General features: G+C 38.9%; 1 protein-coding gene across 2 annotated transcripts in view; it reads left to right on the top strand.

Annotated features, from left to right (window-relative positions):
- VAMP4 (vesicle associated membrane protein 4) overlaps nucleotides 1-9,725 on the top strand; it is a 28,168-nt gene extending 18,443 nt beyond the window's left edge. Inside the window, exons 6-9 of one of the 2 annotated variants that reach the window (XR_003523140.2) lie at nucleotides 757-836; nucleotides 3,453-3,504; nucleotides 5,621-5,769; nucleotides 7,885-9,725. Coding sequence is in view for 1 of the 2 variants with exons in the window: in XM_027612294.2 (XP_027468095.1) it covers nucleotides 757-836; nucleotides 3,453-3,504; nucleotides 5,621-5,649 (161 nt within the window). In the remaining variant the exon portion in view is untranslated. Of the gene's footprint in view, nucleotides 1-756; nucleotides 837-3,452; nucleotides 3,505-5,620 lie in introns of both variants that reach the window. The other variant, XM_027612294.2, reaches the window with a different exon arrangement.
- Nucleotides 9,726-15,331: the final 5,606 nt, after the last annotated feature.

Genomic DNA, 15,331 nt, shown 5'->3' on the forward strand with positions numbered 1-15,331 from the left:
AGACTTATCGAACCACAGAACTTACTTAACCACTTTTAAAATTCATTGTTTTATTTCAGACTGTTTCACAGTTTATTTATCCATTGTCCTGTTAATGTTTGAGTTGTTTCAGATTTTTTTCACTATTAAACAGGTTTATAGTGGGCATGCTTGTACATGTGTCCTTGTGCGCATGTGTGGAAGTTTTTTCTAGGGTATGTAACTAGGAATAAATTGTTTTTTAGTAGGGGACAGATATTTTCAGCTTTACTAGATACTGTCAAATTATTCTTCAAAGTGATTAAATCTCTGCCAATTTATATCCTTACTAGCTATGTATGAGAGTTCCTACTGTTCCACATCCTCAATAAAACTGATATTGTCCCAGCAAAAATAAATAAATAAATAAAATTCATTGTTTTACTTCAAAATCAGTCACTTTTTGTATCTTCTAAGAATCTACATTTTCCACGTGTAAATTTTTTTTCCATAGGTGTGTCAAGTATTTGAATTTTTGAAGAGTTTTTTCTTACCAGGATTCATAAGTTTATGTGAAAGCATTGAGGCCCTGGGAAAAATGACCTACAGCTGTTTTTTGCCCCCCCCCATACAGATTGCCAGAGTTTGTGGGTGGAAGAAAGGAAAGATGTTGTTTTCATGCTTAAAAGGGAGTACATTTGCAGAAGTAGAAATTAATATTTTCTTGTCTTTGTGTGACTAGATAAAAGAATCCTGTTATGTCGTTTAATCCTTCTCTCCATCCTCTATGTGATATAGAAAGCTTATCGGATAATGCAACTGCTTTTAGCAACAGATCCAAACAACTTCGAAGGCAAATGTGGTGGCGTGGATGCAAAGTAAGTCAGAAGACACTGGATAAGTTGCCCAGCATCTCAGGTGGTCTTCAAAGAATAAAGGGCTACTAGATCCGAAGCCCTGTGAGGACAGGGACTACCACTGCATTGTTTATTATAGCTTCTGAACTTGGGACATGCTGGGACTCAGCAAATATTTGTTGAATTAATTAATAGCTTTGGGGACAGGAATAATTAAAGGAATCAAGCAATTCCTAAAAGGATGTTTTCATGGATTTTGTCATAGAAAGTATCCCACATTTTATTAGTCATTTAGTTACTTGTACACTTACTATCTTGTAAGAAATATAAATTTTTCATGTAATTTATTATTAGTACCTTTTTGGAGCATCTTATTACATAGAGATATTAAAAAGATGGAGTGGAAGCTAGAGAAAAATATAATATTCTGTTGGAAGGGAAAAAATAAAAGCAGTTTGTATGTCAGAATCCATTATGAAAAATGAGGCTTAAAAAAAATCTCGCCACTATCCTTTATTATTCCAGAGAAATGTTTAACAAGGAAAAACATGAGAATCAAAATATACACTAACATATTTTTGCAAAACATTTTATAAAAATGAATTTACCTCTTAAATATGGCTACTAAGCCTTAAACAGAAAATGTTGAAGATTTTATAGTGAATTTCATATCACACAGCAGTTTCTTTTTCTTCCCAATTCCATGTATCATTTTTGACTTTGTTGAAAATCTTAGACATAAACTCATTGTTTTTAAGCTCTCATTTTCAAGTTTAGTGATAACTTTCTAAACTTGACATTGCCTTATGCTAAGGATTTCTTCCAAAGAGTTGCCGTGGTTTTACTTGTTTTTATCTGTTGACCTGTTGAATAATCTTACTTTCAGAAATAGAACTGAGGGAAGAAACACGTTTCATTGTTCCCCTTGTCTAGAATTTTAATTTTTGCTTAAGTTTTTATTCTTTAAAGAATAAATTTCCCATTTTCTTTAAGTTTTCCGTTTTTATAGAAATTCTCTATAGCCTGGTTTGGAAGAACAAAGGGTTATGAGCCACTCACTTCCTTTCCCCATACATACACATGACCCATTCATGTAGCCACAAAAAGATGACCATAATGTGCATTTTGCTTAGGTTTTTTTAGCCATCTCTAAAGATTGTTGTTTTGCATTTTCTGGATTTCAGATCAGAGGAACAGTATGCTTTATTTTTTTTAACAGTATGTTTTTAAGGAGAAAAATTGAATTATGTTTTTAAATTTTATTTGAATTATATTTCTAAATAGTCCCTATATCACTGCCATTTTCTGGTTTGACTTTGATGAGTTAGGAAAGGCTAAGGAAAGAGATATAGGGACAGAAAACAGAGGTTGCCAATGGCTAAGGGTAGGGAGGTGGATACTGACTATAATAGGGCATGAGGGAACTTTTTGGAGTGTTGGAAATGCCTTATGTTTGACTGATGGTGGTGGTCGACAGCTATACATTTGTCAAAACGCACCAAGATGAACTTAAAAGGGTGATTTTTATTCTAGATAAGGTATATTTCAATAAACCTGACTTTAAAAATAAGTAAATGAACAAAATTATCCAGTAGGTGAGGAGGGAGAATTTCAACATTGTTTTGTTATCATAATTAAAAATTTTAATAGGCACCTGGTGTCCAAATTGCAAAGCTTCCTTGTATTCTCTTGGTCACTTTGTTCTTGTCATAAATGCCACTAAAAATGTTACCAGTAGCTTTAGTTTAGAAACATTAAAGCTACTTCTGGTTGCTATTTCTGATACTCAAGTGTTTATAGTAGGTAGGTATCTTTTTTTATTAATGAACCATCTTTAATCAATTATCTGTGAAAATGTTTGATGAAAACCGACTTGCAAAAAAAAAGAAAAAGAAAACAGACTTGCATTTGAATTCATCAGGAAAATCAAACCAATTTATAGTTTATGACTTTTAGGATAAATGAGGAATGTGACAATTTTATAGAGAGAGATGTGAGCTGAAAATATTAAGCAGCTAAGGACTAATCTTAAGGTTTCTCTTCTCAACTGTGAAACTGGCCAAGAGTGCTCTTAGGCAAGTTATTTATTAAATGAGGTTATTCACAAAGAATCTAAATTATATTCATCAAAATGGAGACAGAAATGCCAAGAAGAGAGTAAGGAACAAAAACTAACAGAATTCTCATATACTTTGAGAGTAAGTGCTATAAAAAACGCTGCCTTATGTGGAGAGAATGATTTGTGTTAGACACCTGTGTTACTCATCATATCCTTACACTTGTGAACAGAGTTGCTAAAATGTCATACTTTTCTTGGTCTCATATTAGAAATCAGCATGAGAAATCATAGACACAATGTTCAGGCCAATGAGGGCTTTGATTCTTACTGTTTGCTGTGCAGTGCAGCCTTGAACAATAAAATCCAGGCAAAAACCCCTAAATTTGGGAACTCTGATTATTTATAAAAAGATGCAAATAGCCAGCAAATTCACATGATAAAAAATTGGACAAGCTTTCAAGGGATGAGCCTATTCATTGATGAGTTTGTATGATGTAATAAGTAGCACAACAGATAATCTTGGCTTTATTAACAAGTAAAACATTAATACCTATCTTATGCCTTTTTGTGTGTTGTAGATAAAAGCCATCATGGCTTTGGTTGCTGTTATCCTTTTGCTAGTGATTATCAGTAAGTATTTACTGGATTAGTAATTTTGGGGGGCTATCATTTGTTTTAGAGGTCATTCTAATTTCCCTTTTAACTTATTTTCAGTTGACCTAGTATGACTAATGTCAGGTTTGAGTAATGACTTCTGACCCAAGTCAGGACCTCTTAACCCACTAGGGTCTGTGGATCTCTGAAAATGTTCTTAAGTTGTATGAAAAATTGTATGTGAATATGCATATGCACATTTTTATTGGGAGAGAGTCTGTATCTTTTATCAGATTCTCAGAGAGTCCTGCCTACTCCCCATCCCCACCCACAAATACAGGGCTAAGCTATTTGTTCCAGGCCCGTCTTCTGTTAACTTCAGGTATGGAAGCTTGTATTTCATAATACTGTGTTAGGAGGACAAGTCCAGATAAATTTTCTCCAGATGGTGGTTTTTTGTTTTGTTGTTTTGGTTTGGGATTTGAACTTTATTTCAATCATTAAAGCTTAACTCTTGTCCTTTCTTTTTTTCCATAATGTTCTTATTAAAGTCAGATCAGTTTTACTACTTCCTCCTCTCCAAGACCTCTTTACTTGTGTTTACAGGGATTTTATGAAGATTTGTAAAGTGTCTCAAAATAACCATTTGAAAAACTCCATGGTGATACTCTCAGAAAAAGGTTGTTACAAAGAAATAGTGTTAATCCTCATTGTTCGTGGATTCTATGTTTATGACTTCACCTAAAACACTGATGTGTAAACCAGAAATCAGTCCTGGAGGTGCTTCACCGCTCATTGGCAGCTGTATCCAGAGTGGTGAAAAATCTCAGTCTCCCATTGTGCACGTTCCCAGCTGACATCTAATGAGGCCATGCTTGGCCTTTCTAGCTTCAGCTCTCATAAAGTAAACAGGTGTCTTTTTAAGTCTATTTAGTGCCACATTTCTCACATTTTTGTGCATTTTGTTCGTGATTTTACTGTTTAAAGTGGCCCCCAAGCATCATGCTGACGTGCTGGCTAGCGTTGCTAAGCTCAAGAAGGCAGTGATGGGCCTTCTGGAAAACACCTGTGTTAGATAAGCTTCATTTAGGCATAAGTTACAGTGCTGTTGGCCAGGAGTTCAGTGTTCGTGAATCAACAGCATATATGAAAAGGTTATCTTTGAACAGAAAGACAAGGTTCTGTATTGATTGGTTGACAAAAATGTAGCCAGAGGCTTGAAGGAATTTAGCCCTGTATTTTCCCTAGCAACAAGGGTTTATTATTCACTAATTCAGTGTTTGTAGTGACTTTATAGAACATAACTACTGTAGATACCAAGATTCAACCATGTATTTATGGCGGATAATTTGGAAAATATGGAATAAAGCACAAAGAAGAAAATAAAATTCAGCTGTAATCCTACTATACAGAGATAGCCACTGTTAATAACTCTCATATATACTTCAAGTTTTTTCCTATTAAGATATTAAGCATGTTTTTCAAAAACTAACATAAATACTTTCTAATAAATATGTTTAATAACCTGGGAAAATATGTGTAACACTTAAAAAATATTGTAGCAGCTGTATGCTATGGTAATATCATAATCTATTTGATCAGAATGCTAATTTAGTGGCGCCTCGCTGGCTCAGTCAGTAGAGCATGTGACTCTTGGTCTTGGGGTTGCAAGTTCGAGCCCCGTGTTGGATGTGGAAATCACTTAAAAATAAAATCTTTAAAGAAAAAATGCCAATGTTAGACATTGTTTTATGATATTTTTGCTTATCCACTCCCATTTGTTATCTTTCATCTCAGATAAAAGTTCTTTCCTGGGGCTCCTGGGTGGCTCTGCTGGTTAAGCATCTGACTCGATTTCAGCTCAGGTCATGATCTCTGTGAGATTGAGCCCTGCATTGGGCTTCGTGCTCAGTGCTCAGCGGGGAGTCTGCATGAGGTTCTCTCTCCCTCTTCCCTCCCCGCCCCGCGTGCACATGTTCTCTCTCTCTCTCTCTCTCTAAAATACATAAATAAATCTTTAAAAAAATAAAATAAAAAGTTCGTTCCTCATTACCTATTTCCAAAAGTAGACAGCTACATTTAGGAATATTGTTTTTAACATACCATCTGAATCTGATTTTGATATGTTCCATTTTTCACTTTTCTCTTGCAGTTCTTACAGTCTTGAAATATCGTGCTTGATTTGGTGACAGAGATCTTCATTACACAAAATTTGGGACAACAATAATAAAAGATTGCTGCGTAATTTAAATGAAACTTATGTATATAACTTTCAAAACTTCTTTTTCAAGAAACTAAGAGGCAAGTATCACTTCAAATTGGAGCATTGAGAATGTCCAGTTATCTTCTTCCCTTCTAAAAAAATGTGTTTTTAAAAATTATGTTTAAGGCAGAGATAACCAGCCTCTATTTTGCCATATTCCAAGGATCTAATTTGAAACTAGATACTTGCCAGTTTATTGTTTGTACATGTAATTAAACAGTGATCACAATATTTCATACTGTTAATATAAGGACTTGTATTATTGCATCGACATGGGGGTCAAACTGGGAGTCCAGAAGCCTATGTAGAGTACCAAAACATTATGCTAAAAACATGCATAGCCATTCCATCAATATTTGCAAGATTCTTCTAACATTACAACTGCTTTGCAAGCAATTTCCACATGTTTATGGGTGTAACAAAAGCTAAATGTAAATTTTGCTGCCTTCAGCTTTAACTAAAACATTCCAGTAAACCTATTTTTGACTGTAAAAGGGAATGTGTAGTAATTTTTTGGCATATGGATTATTTAAATGGAAAATTTAAACAATACAAAAGGCGTAGTATGGCACCATAAAACTGGAGATAATAAAATTATTGGAGAACATCATTGGAGTGTTTGAAAATGAACAGCATGGTCCAGTCTGTTTCCAGTTAGCCTCCAATAAGGAGGGTCCAGGCCTAATGTGAGTAAATGAAATCCACAGGTAACTTATTCTCTGATCTTATTTTCATTGATAGCTTCCCTCTTTAACTTCAACTAGTCCCTCTACCAGATGTGCTCAAAGTAGCAAAATCATCTGCTTAGCATTTGCTACTTTTGCATTCCCTGATTATCCCCCCGAGAGATGCATGTTGTACAATCAAGTGTCGCATTAGCCAACAATGATGGGTATAGAAAGTCGAGATAGTCATGCATCATTCAGTAACCAAATAGCTAGAGTCACCATTAATCTAAGTCTGTTTTTACAGTAATAAAATGTATTGTTAACGTTAAAATGTGCCAACCTCCTTGTGTTGTCTAAACAAGACAAAGTGAAAAGACAAAGTCCTCAAATGTGTTCGAGGAGGAAGCTTTATAATAAAATTGGAGGTTCTGCAGAAACTTGTGCACATGGATATGTTGACTGTATATACATATAAAACTAAATTTGAAATATGGTTAATAGAAGAACCAGTATTTAGTTAGGAAAGAAAAATGATCCTGTATAGGTTTTATTTCTTTGGTCATTTTAATTCAGAATGTCTGAAACATAGAATCTGTTTTTTGTTTTTGTTTTTTTTAATTCTACAGGATTGCTATTAAAAGGCAAAAATGTTCTGTTTAAATGGAAAGAAATATGAAGGGAGAGAGCACATTAGGAGATAACTCAAGACACCTGCAAGTTAACGCTAAATTTTATAGTCTGATAACATTTCAAAAAAGATAAAGGTCTTACATACTATGGGGTATTGTCACTGGTCTCTCTACTCTTCGTAAATGTCAATGTAAATAACATAATAAATACTCAATCCTTTGACAAAATAGGATGCCCAGGAAAATGAGCATTTTTAGAATCTGAGTAGCTAATACAGTTCAGGAATGGAAACGTTTTAACGGGATGGACAGAATCAATCCTAACATACATATGTATGTCTTTTATTTGGGATTGGCACTAGATTCATCAGTGGTTATTTTTCTATTGGTTGAGGGAGAAATCTCGTTTCTCCATGATTGCAGTGAAGATGAAGATTATTTCTCAAAAAGAATTCACGTTTCCAGTGTTTCTTTTAATAAAGTATTCCACTCTTAAATATAAAAAATAAAATTATAAAATTGTTTTTTTAACTTTAACCATAAAAAAATGAAGTATTTATATGACAATGTCGTATATATGTCATTCTCTTTGTATTTAAATATATGTGGCTGTCGGAAATACTGGTGGCAGGCATGTCTGTGTTCTAGTGGTGGCTTGGTTCAGTTTATCCTTTTGTCTTTCTTGGTCTTCATTAATCCTGAGACCCTTAAAATGGCTGGCATGTTAATGACTTTACTCTGGTAATCTTAGAGATACGAGCCTTCTTACAGTCAAAAACAAAAGAAAAATACGTTGTTCAAATTGATGTCAGGCCTACCTTCCTTCCTTCCCTTAATCATTCTTTTTCTCATTCAGCTCAGATCATCCTGCACTTGAAAAATGAAGTTTTACCACTATCAAAACTATCATTATTTAACAGCAACGAAGATCAACAGAAAAATTCAAGTAGCTTTGTAAATACTAGTTGGTACCCAGTGAAATCAGGTCACTATTTTTATAATCCCTGAAACATACCCTTATGATTTATGTTTAATTACTGAAGCCTATTGCCCTGTAGCAATTTTGTGATTATAACACTGACTGATTAACTCCTTCTGACTATAACCCAGTATCACCAGTTGAGTGGTCTTTTGGCTTCTCCATCCTGACAAAGCTCACTGAAAATTGCACTCCGATTTTATGAACTTAGGGGTTTCTTGATTCAAAGAAAGCTCAATATTGAAAATGGAACATTATCTAAAATGGAGGAGGGATAATTAGTACACGTCAGATAGAGAAATACATGGTATTTGCGCTCCTGCAGATCACTTACCATACAGTCGCTCTGCGCTAGAAGATAACTTCAGCATTTCTACAGCAAAATTTGACATTCAATTCTGTGTAGGAAGAATAAAAAATTGAAATTTCTCATTCTCAGTACAGTCTTCAACATGCTTGCTGCCCTCTCAGCTTTGTCACCCACACTTACTCTATCTACACCTGTATGTCTAGACACTGATTTCTAGAAAACATGCAAGAAATTGTTTTTTCATGTTGGGAAGGGATGCCATTAGAAGAGGTCCTTAATTGTATCGAGTCAGTATTACGAAGTCAAGGATAGCTAACTGTTCTCTTTCATTAGTCTAATTTTGTGTTTTCACAATGGAAATGTGATTGAAGTCAATTTTATTTTTCTGTGAGTGTGGAGTAAGGGCATGAATCAGTCCAAGAGCATTTACACATTTGTTTTAGAATGCATTGTAGTGCTTATATTTGTGCAGGCACTGAGTCCTAAGGAGCTGAAAGATGCCCTACTTCTCAATCTATCCACTGCTTTTAACATGTAGACAAACAGAAACATACATCAGACGGATGTGGGGCTCGGGCTGTCTTTGTAAGTTTGATTTGGTCTTCCTCTGACTTTTTCTGAAAATCGAATAGAGTAAGGGATGGGGACACAAACTCTTTGAATCTGTCTCCTGTTTTATTATAAGAAACTGCTTGGGGGGCAGGGGGAACAAAAGAAACTGCTTGGAACAGGTCAGTAGGAATTGAACACATGACCGACCCAATTAGAGTGGGTAAGTGTAAGCTTGTGAAAGCACAGGTAATACCATATTTGTGTGTCTCCACAGCACCCAGCACAATGCTGTGGACCTGGCAGTTTCTAGATCAGTGTGCCTAGGAAACCACAAAGACAAGAGTCCGCTTCCATAGTCCTCACCACAGAGAGGACATGATCACATAATATGGCCTTTGGACTTTACCAGGAGATAGTAGTGCTCTTTGAACAATAATTGGGTATAGAAAAATTCTGATTTTATAGTATTCCATCAGGTTCTTTTCATTTGAGGAAGTCTTAAATAATGATTTGATTTGCAAGGCTACAAAGTCAATTGCATATCTCGAGATTTTAGTAAAATGTTAAAAAAGTATAAGAAAATTCGATCACTTGACTTATGCTTTGGATATGTGTCGTTTGAAATTCCACGCTCTTCTATTTAACCATTTTGAAAAGTGCCTTTGCTGTTAAGATGTATGGTGGAGATGAGCAAATGTAAAGGTTGTGTGCCCTGTTCTTTAGCTTCTCCGTTCCTTATAACCATAACGATTCTTACCGGTGTTGCAAAGTTTAGAACCTTGTGTTCCTGTCAGCTATGTATTTGTTAGCCCCTCCATAATAAAGAGTAAAATAAACTATTTCATAGAAAACAAAATTAAGTACTTTGGCTTATTCAATATCAGTTACTTGTTGCCTTCCCTTCAAAGCATAGCTCACTTAAAGTAACACCTGGCTGATACCCTGATTTAACCTGTTGCAGCTTCCCAACAGAGTACACGGTGGGGGGAGGGGGCGAATAAGAGAAAGAAAAAGTACTCTATCACCAAAAGCCATGCCCAGTGCACAACCCATTGATGGAATCAAGGAGGAAATTCTCTAAAATCACTGAGTCTCACCTGTGGAAAAAACAGCGGTGGAATACTTGGGCTTTACCTGTCATATCTGCTTGAAAGAGAGGAAGAAGGACACATTCTCTTAGACTTAGACATCCCAGTGAGAAAACCTGATGTAGCCCTCAGCTGCCTGGCGCTACTTTTAGAGACAACCAGAGTGGTGGTCATAGTCTTCAACCTGCCTCCACCTACCTACACACTAAATTTCATCTTTCTAAAATCCTCCAAAAAGGTGTGGCAGGGGAATGATTTGGGGGGCAGACTGTACCCTGAGATGTAAAGTGCTGTAGTTAGGAATGGAGGTGGGAAGCACCGTGGCAACTGCATTCTGAAAACGATAGTGTTTAATCCAGTCATCGAATGTGTGAGAACCAGTCAGGAAGGTCAGATCCGTTCCCGAATCCCACAGATTCGTCACACTTCGCGGATGCCTATTAAATGCTAGAAACTACTGTAGGGCGGGTGAGCAGCAGCCTGCCTTTCAGCTGCAGGTATAGGAAGGGTGCTGACTAGTCGCCGCTTGTACAACTGAGCAGGGCCAAGGGCCATGCACTTACTTACCCTATGTATTGAGTAATGGGACAGGCCCTCGTCTGAGTCGTCTTGGACGACGCACGTGGGATCTGTGTAGTAAGGGAAAGAGGATGTCCTCTTGGATCCTCCCCAGCCACATACAAATAGGCTATTTCTACCTTCTTAATAACCCCAACCAGCTCTTCCCCCAACTCACCCTGTTAGCTTCCACCTCGTCTCTCTGCAACGGTCTTTGGAAGACTTTGCCAATATTTGTGGTGTGTGGTTCTTTTTCCCTCATTCCCTTAAATGGGTCAGCTGAGCCTTTGCTCCCACCCTCCACCAGACTTACTCTTGTCAGAGTCACCATGACCTCTGCATTGCAAGATCCAGGAGTCCACTCAGGCCTCCTTGTCCCACTGCGGCAGCCTTTGATGTGATTGATTGCTCTCTTCTAATCCTCGCTTCCTGGGCTTGATGCCTTCCTACCTCCCTAGTTGCTCTTCTTCTCCCCAACTCTTAACCTTGCAGTGCTCCAGGAGTCCGCTCTGGGTCCGCTCTCAACACACATCCCCCCTGGAAATCTTACCTCATCTTAGACTTTGAAATGGTATTTATGGGCTGACGCCCCAAACTTATGTCTCCCATTTGACTTCTGAATTTAGACTCCTCTAATATTCTACTTGACATCTTCATGATTACTCATTTCAGATTTAGCAGGTCCGAATCAAACTTCCAATCTGCTCCCCCAGACCTACTCTGCAAGCATTCCTTCCCATCTCAGTTGATGACAGCTGAATCCTTCCACTTGTTTATGCCAAAAGCCATAGAGTCATACTCCATTTCTCTCACAACCCACATCTAATTGGTCAGGAAATCCTTCTGGTTTGACCTTAAAATACAGCACAAGGGGCACCTGGGTCAGGCTCTGCGCTCAGCGGGGAGCCTGCTTGAGATTTTCTCTTTCCCTCTGCCCCTTCTCTTGCTCTTTCTCTCTCCCTAAAATAAATATAAATAAGTCTTTAAAAAAGATACAGCAAGACTCTGGCCAGTTCTCATGTGTCTGCTGTGACCACCTGGTCATTGGCTTATCATCCTCTCTCACCTACAATACTGCAACCGCTTTCCAACTGGTCTCCATACTTCTACCATTCCCCCTCCCTGTAGCTTGTTCTCAACAGACCATGGACAGGATTCTTTCAAAGTGTAATCAGACCATGTCTTTGCTCAAAACCCTCCAATGACTTTCCATCTTCTTTAGAGTAAAACCCAAAACCCCTTTGGTGGCATGTAAGTTCTCTCATGATTTATCCCAAGTTCCTTTCTGACCTCTTTGTTCTCTGCACTGCGGCCTCACCAGCCTCCTCACTGTTCCTCAAACACACCAGGCATGGTCCTGCCTCAGGGTCTTGTGCCTGCTGTGTCCCTGCCTGAAACGTCCCTCCTCAGAGAGCTATGTGAACGATTCCCAGGTTCCAAGTCCTTGCTCGTTCCAACTTGCAAAGAAGTCTCCTTGAGTCACCATCCAACCCCCCTCTATTCTTCCAGAACAATTAACCTTTCTAACGCTTTGTAGTTTATGGTCTTTCTCCATCCATCCAAATGTAAGCTTCATGAGGAGAGAGGTTTTTGGTCTCATCTGTTCTCAGATGTATCATACTACTCACTAGGACAGCAAGCGTCACACTGAGTGCTCAAATAGTTGTTGAATGGATGAGTCGATTATCCTGAAGAAGCAGAGGAAGACCATGATTTTGAAAATGATGTATTACAGGAACTAAATGAATGTTTAGAGTACCTCGGCACCCATGAGAAGATGTAAGATGTGATCTCCGTAATTCAGAAAGTGAGAAAGAGGGAAAAGGTGAGATGAAAGAAGAATTAAAGGAGTTGTGAAGGCAGATCAGCCAGAAGGGGAGCAAGTTACAATAAGCAAGGATTGACAAGAAACAAATTGCAACTCAAATACTAAGCGCTTTACTGAAGAAGGAAGTAGAACTAACTAAAGAAAATCAGAGCTATGGAGAAGAGACTCAAGAAGCCCTCACAGAACACAGATGAAAAAGACCAAAAATGTAAATGGAGACAATGGTCGCAGCTCTAGGAGACAGAAACAGCCACCACTAAGAATGGGACAGTGTTGCTATTCCAATCAATCCAGCAAACTTAAACTTTGAAAAAGTCCAATGGGACAAAGGTTTTGTCTTATATCTAAGAAAGGACCTATTAAGATACATTGTAGCAGAGTATATAAATCATAAGTTTCAAGAGGAAAATCCTCTTGTATCTTGTATCGAGGCAGAAACAAAGGCCACTTACAAGGAACGAAAAAGTAGGCTTGCCTCAATATTCTCTAACACTAAATTCTAGAAATTCTAGAACACTAGAAAAACATCTATGGAGTCGAGAGGATTGAACTATGACTCAAGGATTTTATAGCCAGGGAGTTATCACTGATGCATGAAAACCACACACACACACACACACACACACACACACACACACACGCCATTAGAAACATGAGGGCCCAGAAAATAAAATATTCTTGTCTCTTTCTTGAAAAAAAAATTTTGGAAAACCTACATGGTGCAGATAGCTAAGACAAATCAAAATTGAGAGTTAAAAAAAAATCCGATCATTCCACTCTTCTACTTAAAACCCTTTGATGGACTCTTCGTGTCCTTACCATAAAAACTAGACTCTTGGTCCCATCAGTTGCTGCCAGGATGGCATACCCCATTTGAGTCTCCACGGGTCACAGCCCACTCAATCCCTTTATTAAAGACTCCTTGAATTATTTTAACAAAGGTGTGGACTGGACTTAGAGAAACTACAAAGGGCAGTGCAACACCTGGGTTTGAAGGGATGAGGGAAGGGAGAGGTTACCAAAACTTGGAAGGAGAAAGTCACATGAACAAGGCTATATTGGCTTTTGGTCAAGGGAGGCTCAGCCAGCCTAACGTGATCTTACAGGGAGGAAGCCTGTTGCATAAATACCCTGTTCTTTTTCCATTTGATCTGGTGCTAGGGCTCCCATTAATTTTAAATCCAATTAGAAAGCAGAGGGCAAGGAATCCCAGTGATATAGTCCATGAGAGTCACCATCTAGACACAGGGTGGGAAGTGCATCTGATGCCCAGATCCCATTCTTCAGCTACCATGGCTTTGGCTGTTAATGGCTCAGAGTTGCCCCCTTCTCTGGAGAACTGCCCTCAGCCACTGGGAGCCACCTTCCTGGAGGTTATGTTCCACCCCTAAGGGTATCCTAGAGCCAGTGACTGACTGATACTGGGGTTCAAAAGGCTGACCCCAATGTGTCAAGGTGGAACAATTCTATATTGTAATACATGCTTCAGAGGCCACACAGACACACACACAGACACACACACAGACACACACACACACAGACACACACGCACACACACCCTTAGATCAGCCAAGACCAGACTTTCCCTGACACCCACATCCTTGCTTGGCCATCTCTCCCTTCCTTATCCTGCATCCCTTAGACCCTTGGAGGCTTTCTCCTAAAAAGCACTCCCTCAGCAAAACAAGTGGACCCCAATCCCTGGGTCCAGATGTTTCTAAACAACCCGACTAAGATGATTGGTACTAGGAGTGCTCCTAGAAAACAGATTCTAAGGATAGGAATGTGGAATTAGATCACTATTGATAGGAGGACAACACAGATCTCCTCGCTGGAGGTACCAATATTGACAGTCCCTGGCATGCAGTAGCAGGTACATTTGCTAAAATGTTTGCCTCTCGTGAAGGGGGAGGGACACTTGTGAAAGACAATGCGTATGTTTATGCAATATCTCTGGCATTTGAGAGCAACAGAGGACAGAGTAATTATGAGGACTTTGGAATGGAAAGCCGACTGCTGAACAGCATCCCTAGCCCTGAAAAAGGAGAATGACAGGTGCAGGGCAACCGAGCCTGAATTTAAAGCAAAATGTGAGAATTAGAGGGTCTCTTTGGATGTAAAGAGACTTTCATTTCCTGAAGCTCGGAAGCAGGAAGAGTTGAAGACCAGGCCCAGGACTTACCCAGAAGAGTGAGAGCACTTCACAGAAGGATGAATTAGCCGAAACAAGTCTCCTACACCAGACTCAGGGTCCTGGTAGGTGAGGAATAGGACCTAGAGATTTGGGATGGGGATATCTGCATAGACGCACCTGAGACTCTGGAGTCCTCAGATGCCCCAGAACTTTCTGGGCCTGCAGAAGTGGCCTAAGGACCTGTGTTGAAAGATAAAGTTCCCCTTCCCCCTTCACTCCTGCTGGCTTGAAAGCTATACAGTAGCCTCAAATGAGGCAAGTGCCTTACAAGACAATGCTGGCCCATCCTGCGATCTGCCCCCACCTCCCTAACCGGGCGATCAACACTCAGAGGGAGATTCACTGGCACTGGTGATGTGAGACAGAGCAGAAGCTGAAATCCCAAGTGAAACCAATCACCAGATCTTTACCTCAAGCTACAGCACCTTGCACCAGGTGGTTATACTTTATAAATAAGTCTCTAAAATGTCTACTAAGTCTATTTTCTCCATTTCCTCAGTCAAGAGAGGTGGGCAACAGGTGATCAATATCTCCTTGCAAAGAAATACCACAGGCCCAGATTATTTAGTCACTGTCTGGCTTCTTTCCCCATCAACGGAGCTGGTTACATGACTTCCAGAACCCAATACAAGATGAAAATGTGGGGCAACTTGTTCAAGAACAGGAAGAAAGTGACATTAAAGTATTGATACAGGGGCGCCTGGGTGGCTCAGTTGTTAAACATCTGCCTTCAGCTCAGGTCATGGTCCCAGGGTCCTGGGATTGAGCCCCACATCAGGCTCCCTGCTCAGTGG

The sequence above is a fragment of the Zalophus californianus genome, chromosome 10, assembly GCF_009762305.2.
Source record: "Zalophus californianus isolate mZalCal1 chromosome 10, mZalCal1.pri.v2, whole genome shotgun sequence".
In the NCBI taxonomy this organism is placed as follows: domain Eukaryota; kingdom Metazoa; phylum Chordata; class Mammalia; order Carnivora; family Otariidae; genus Zalophus; species Zalophus californianus.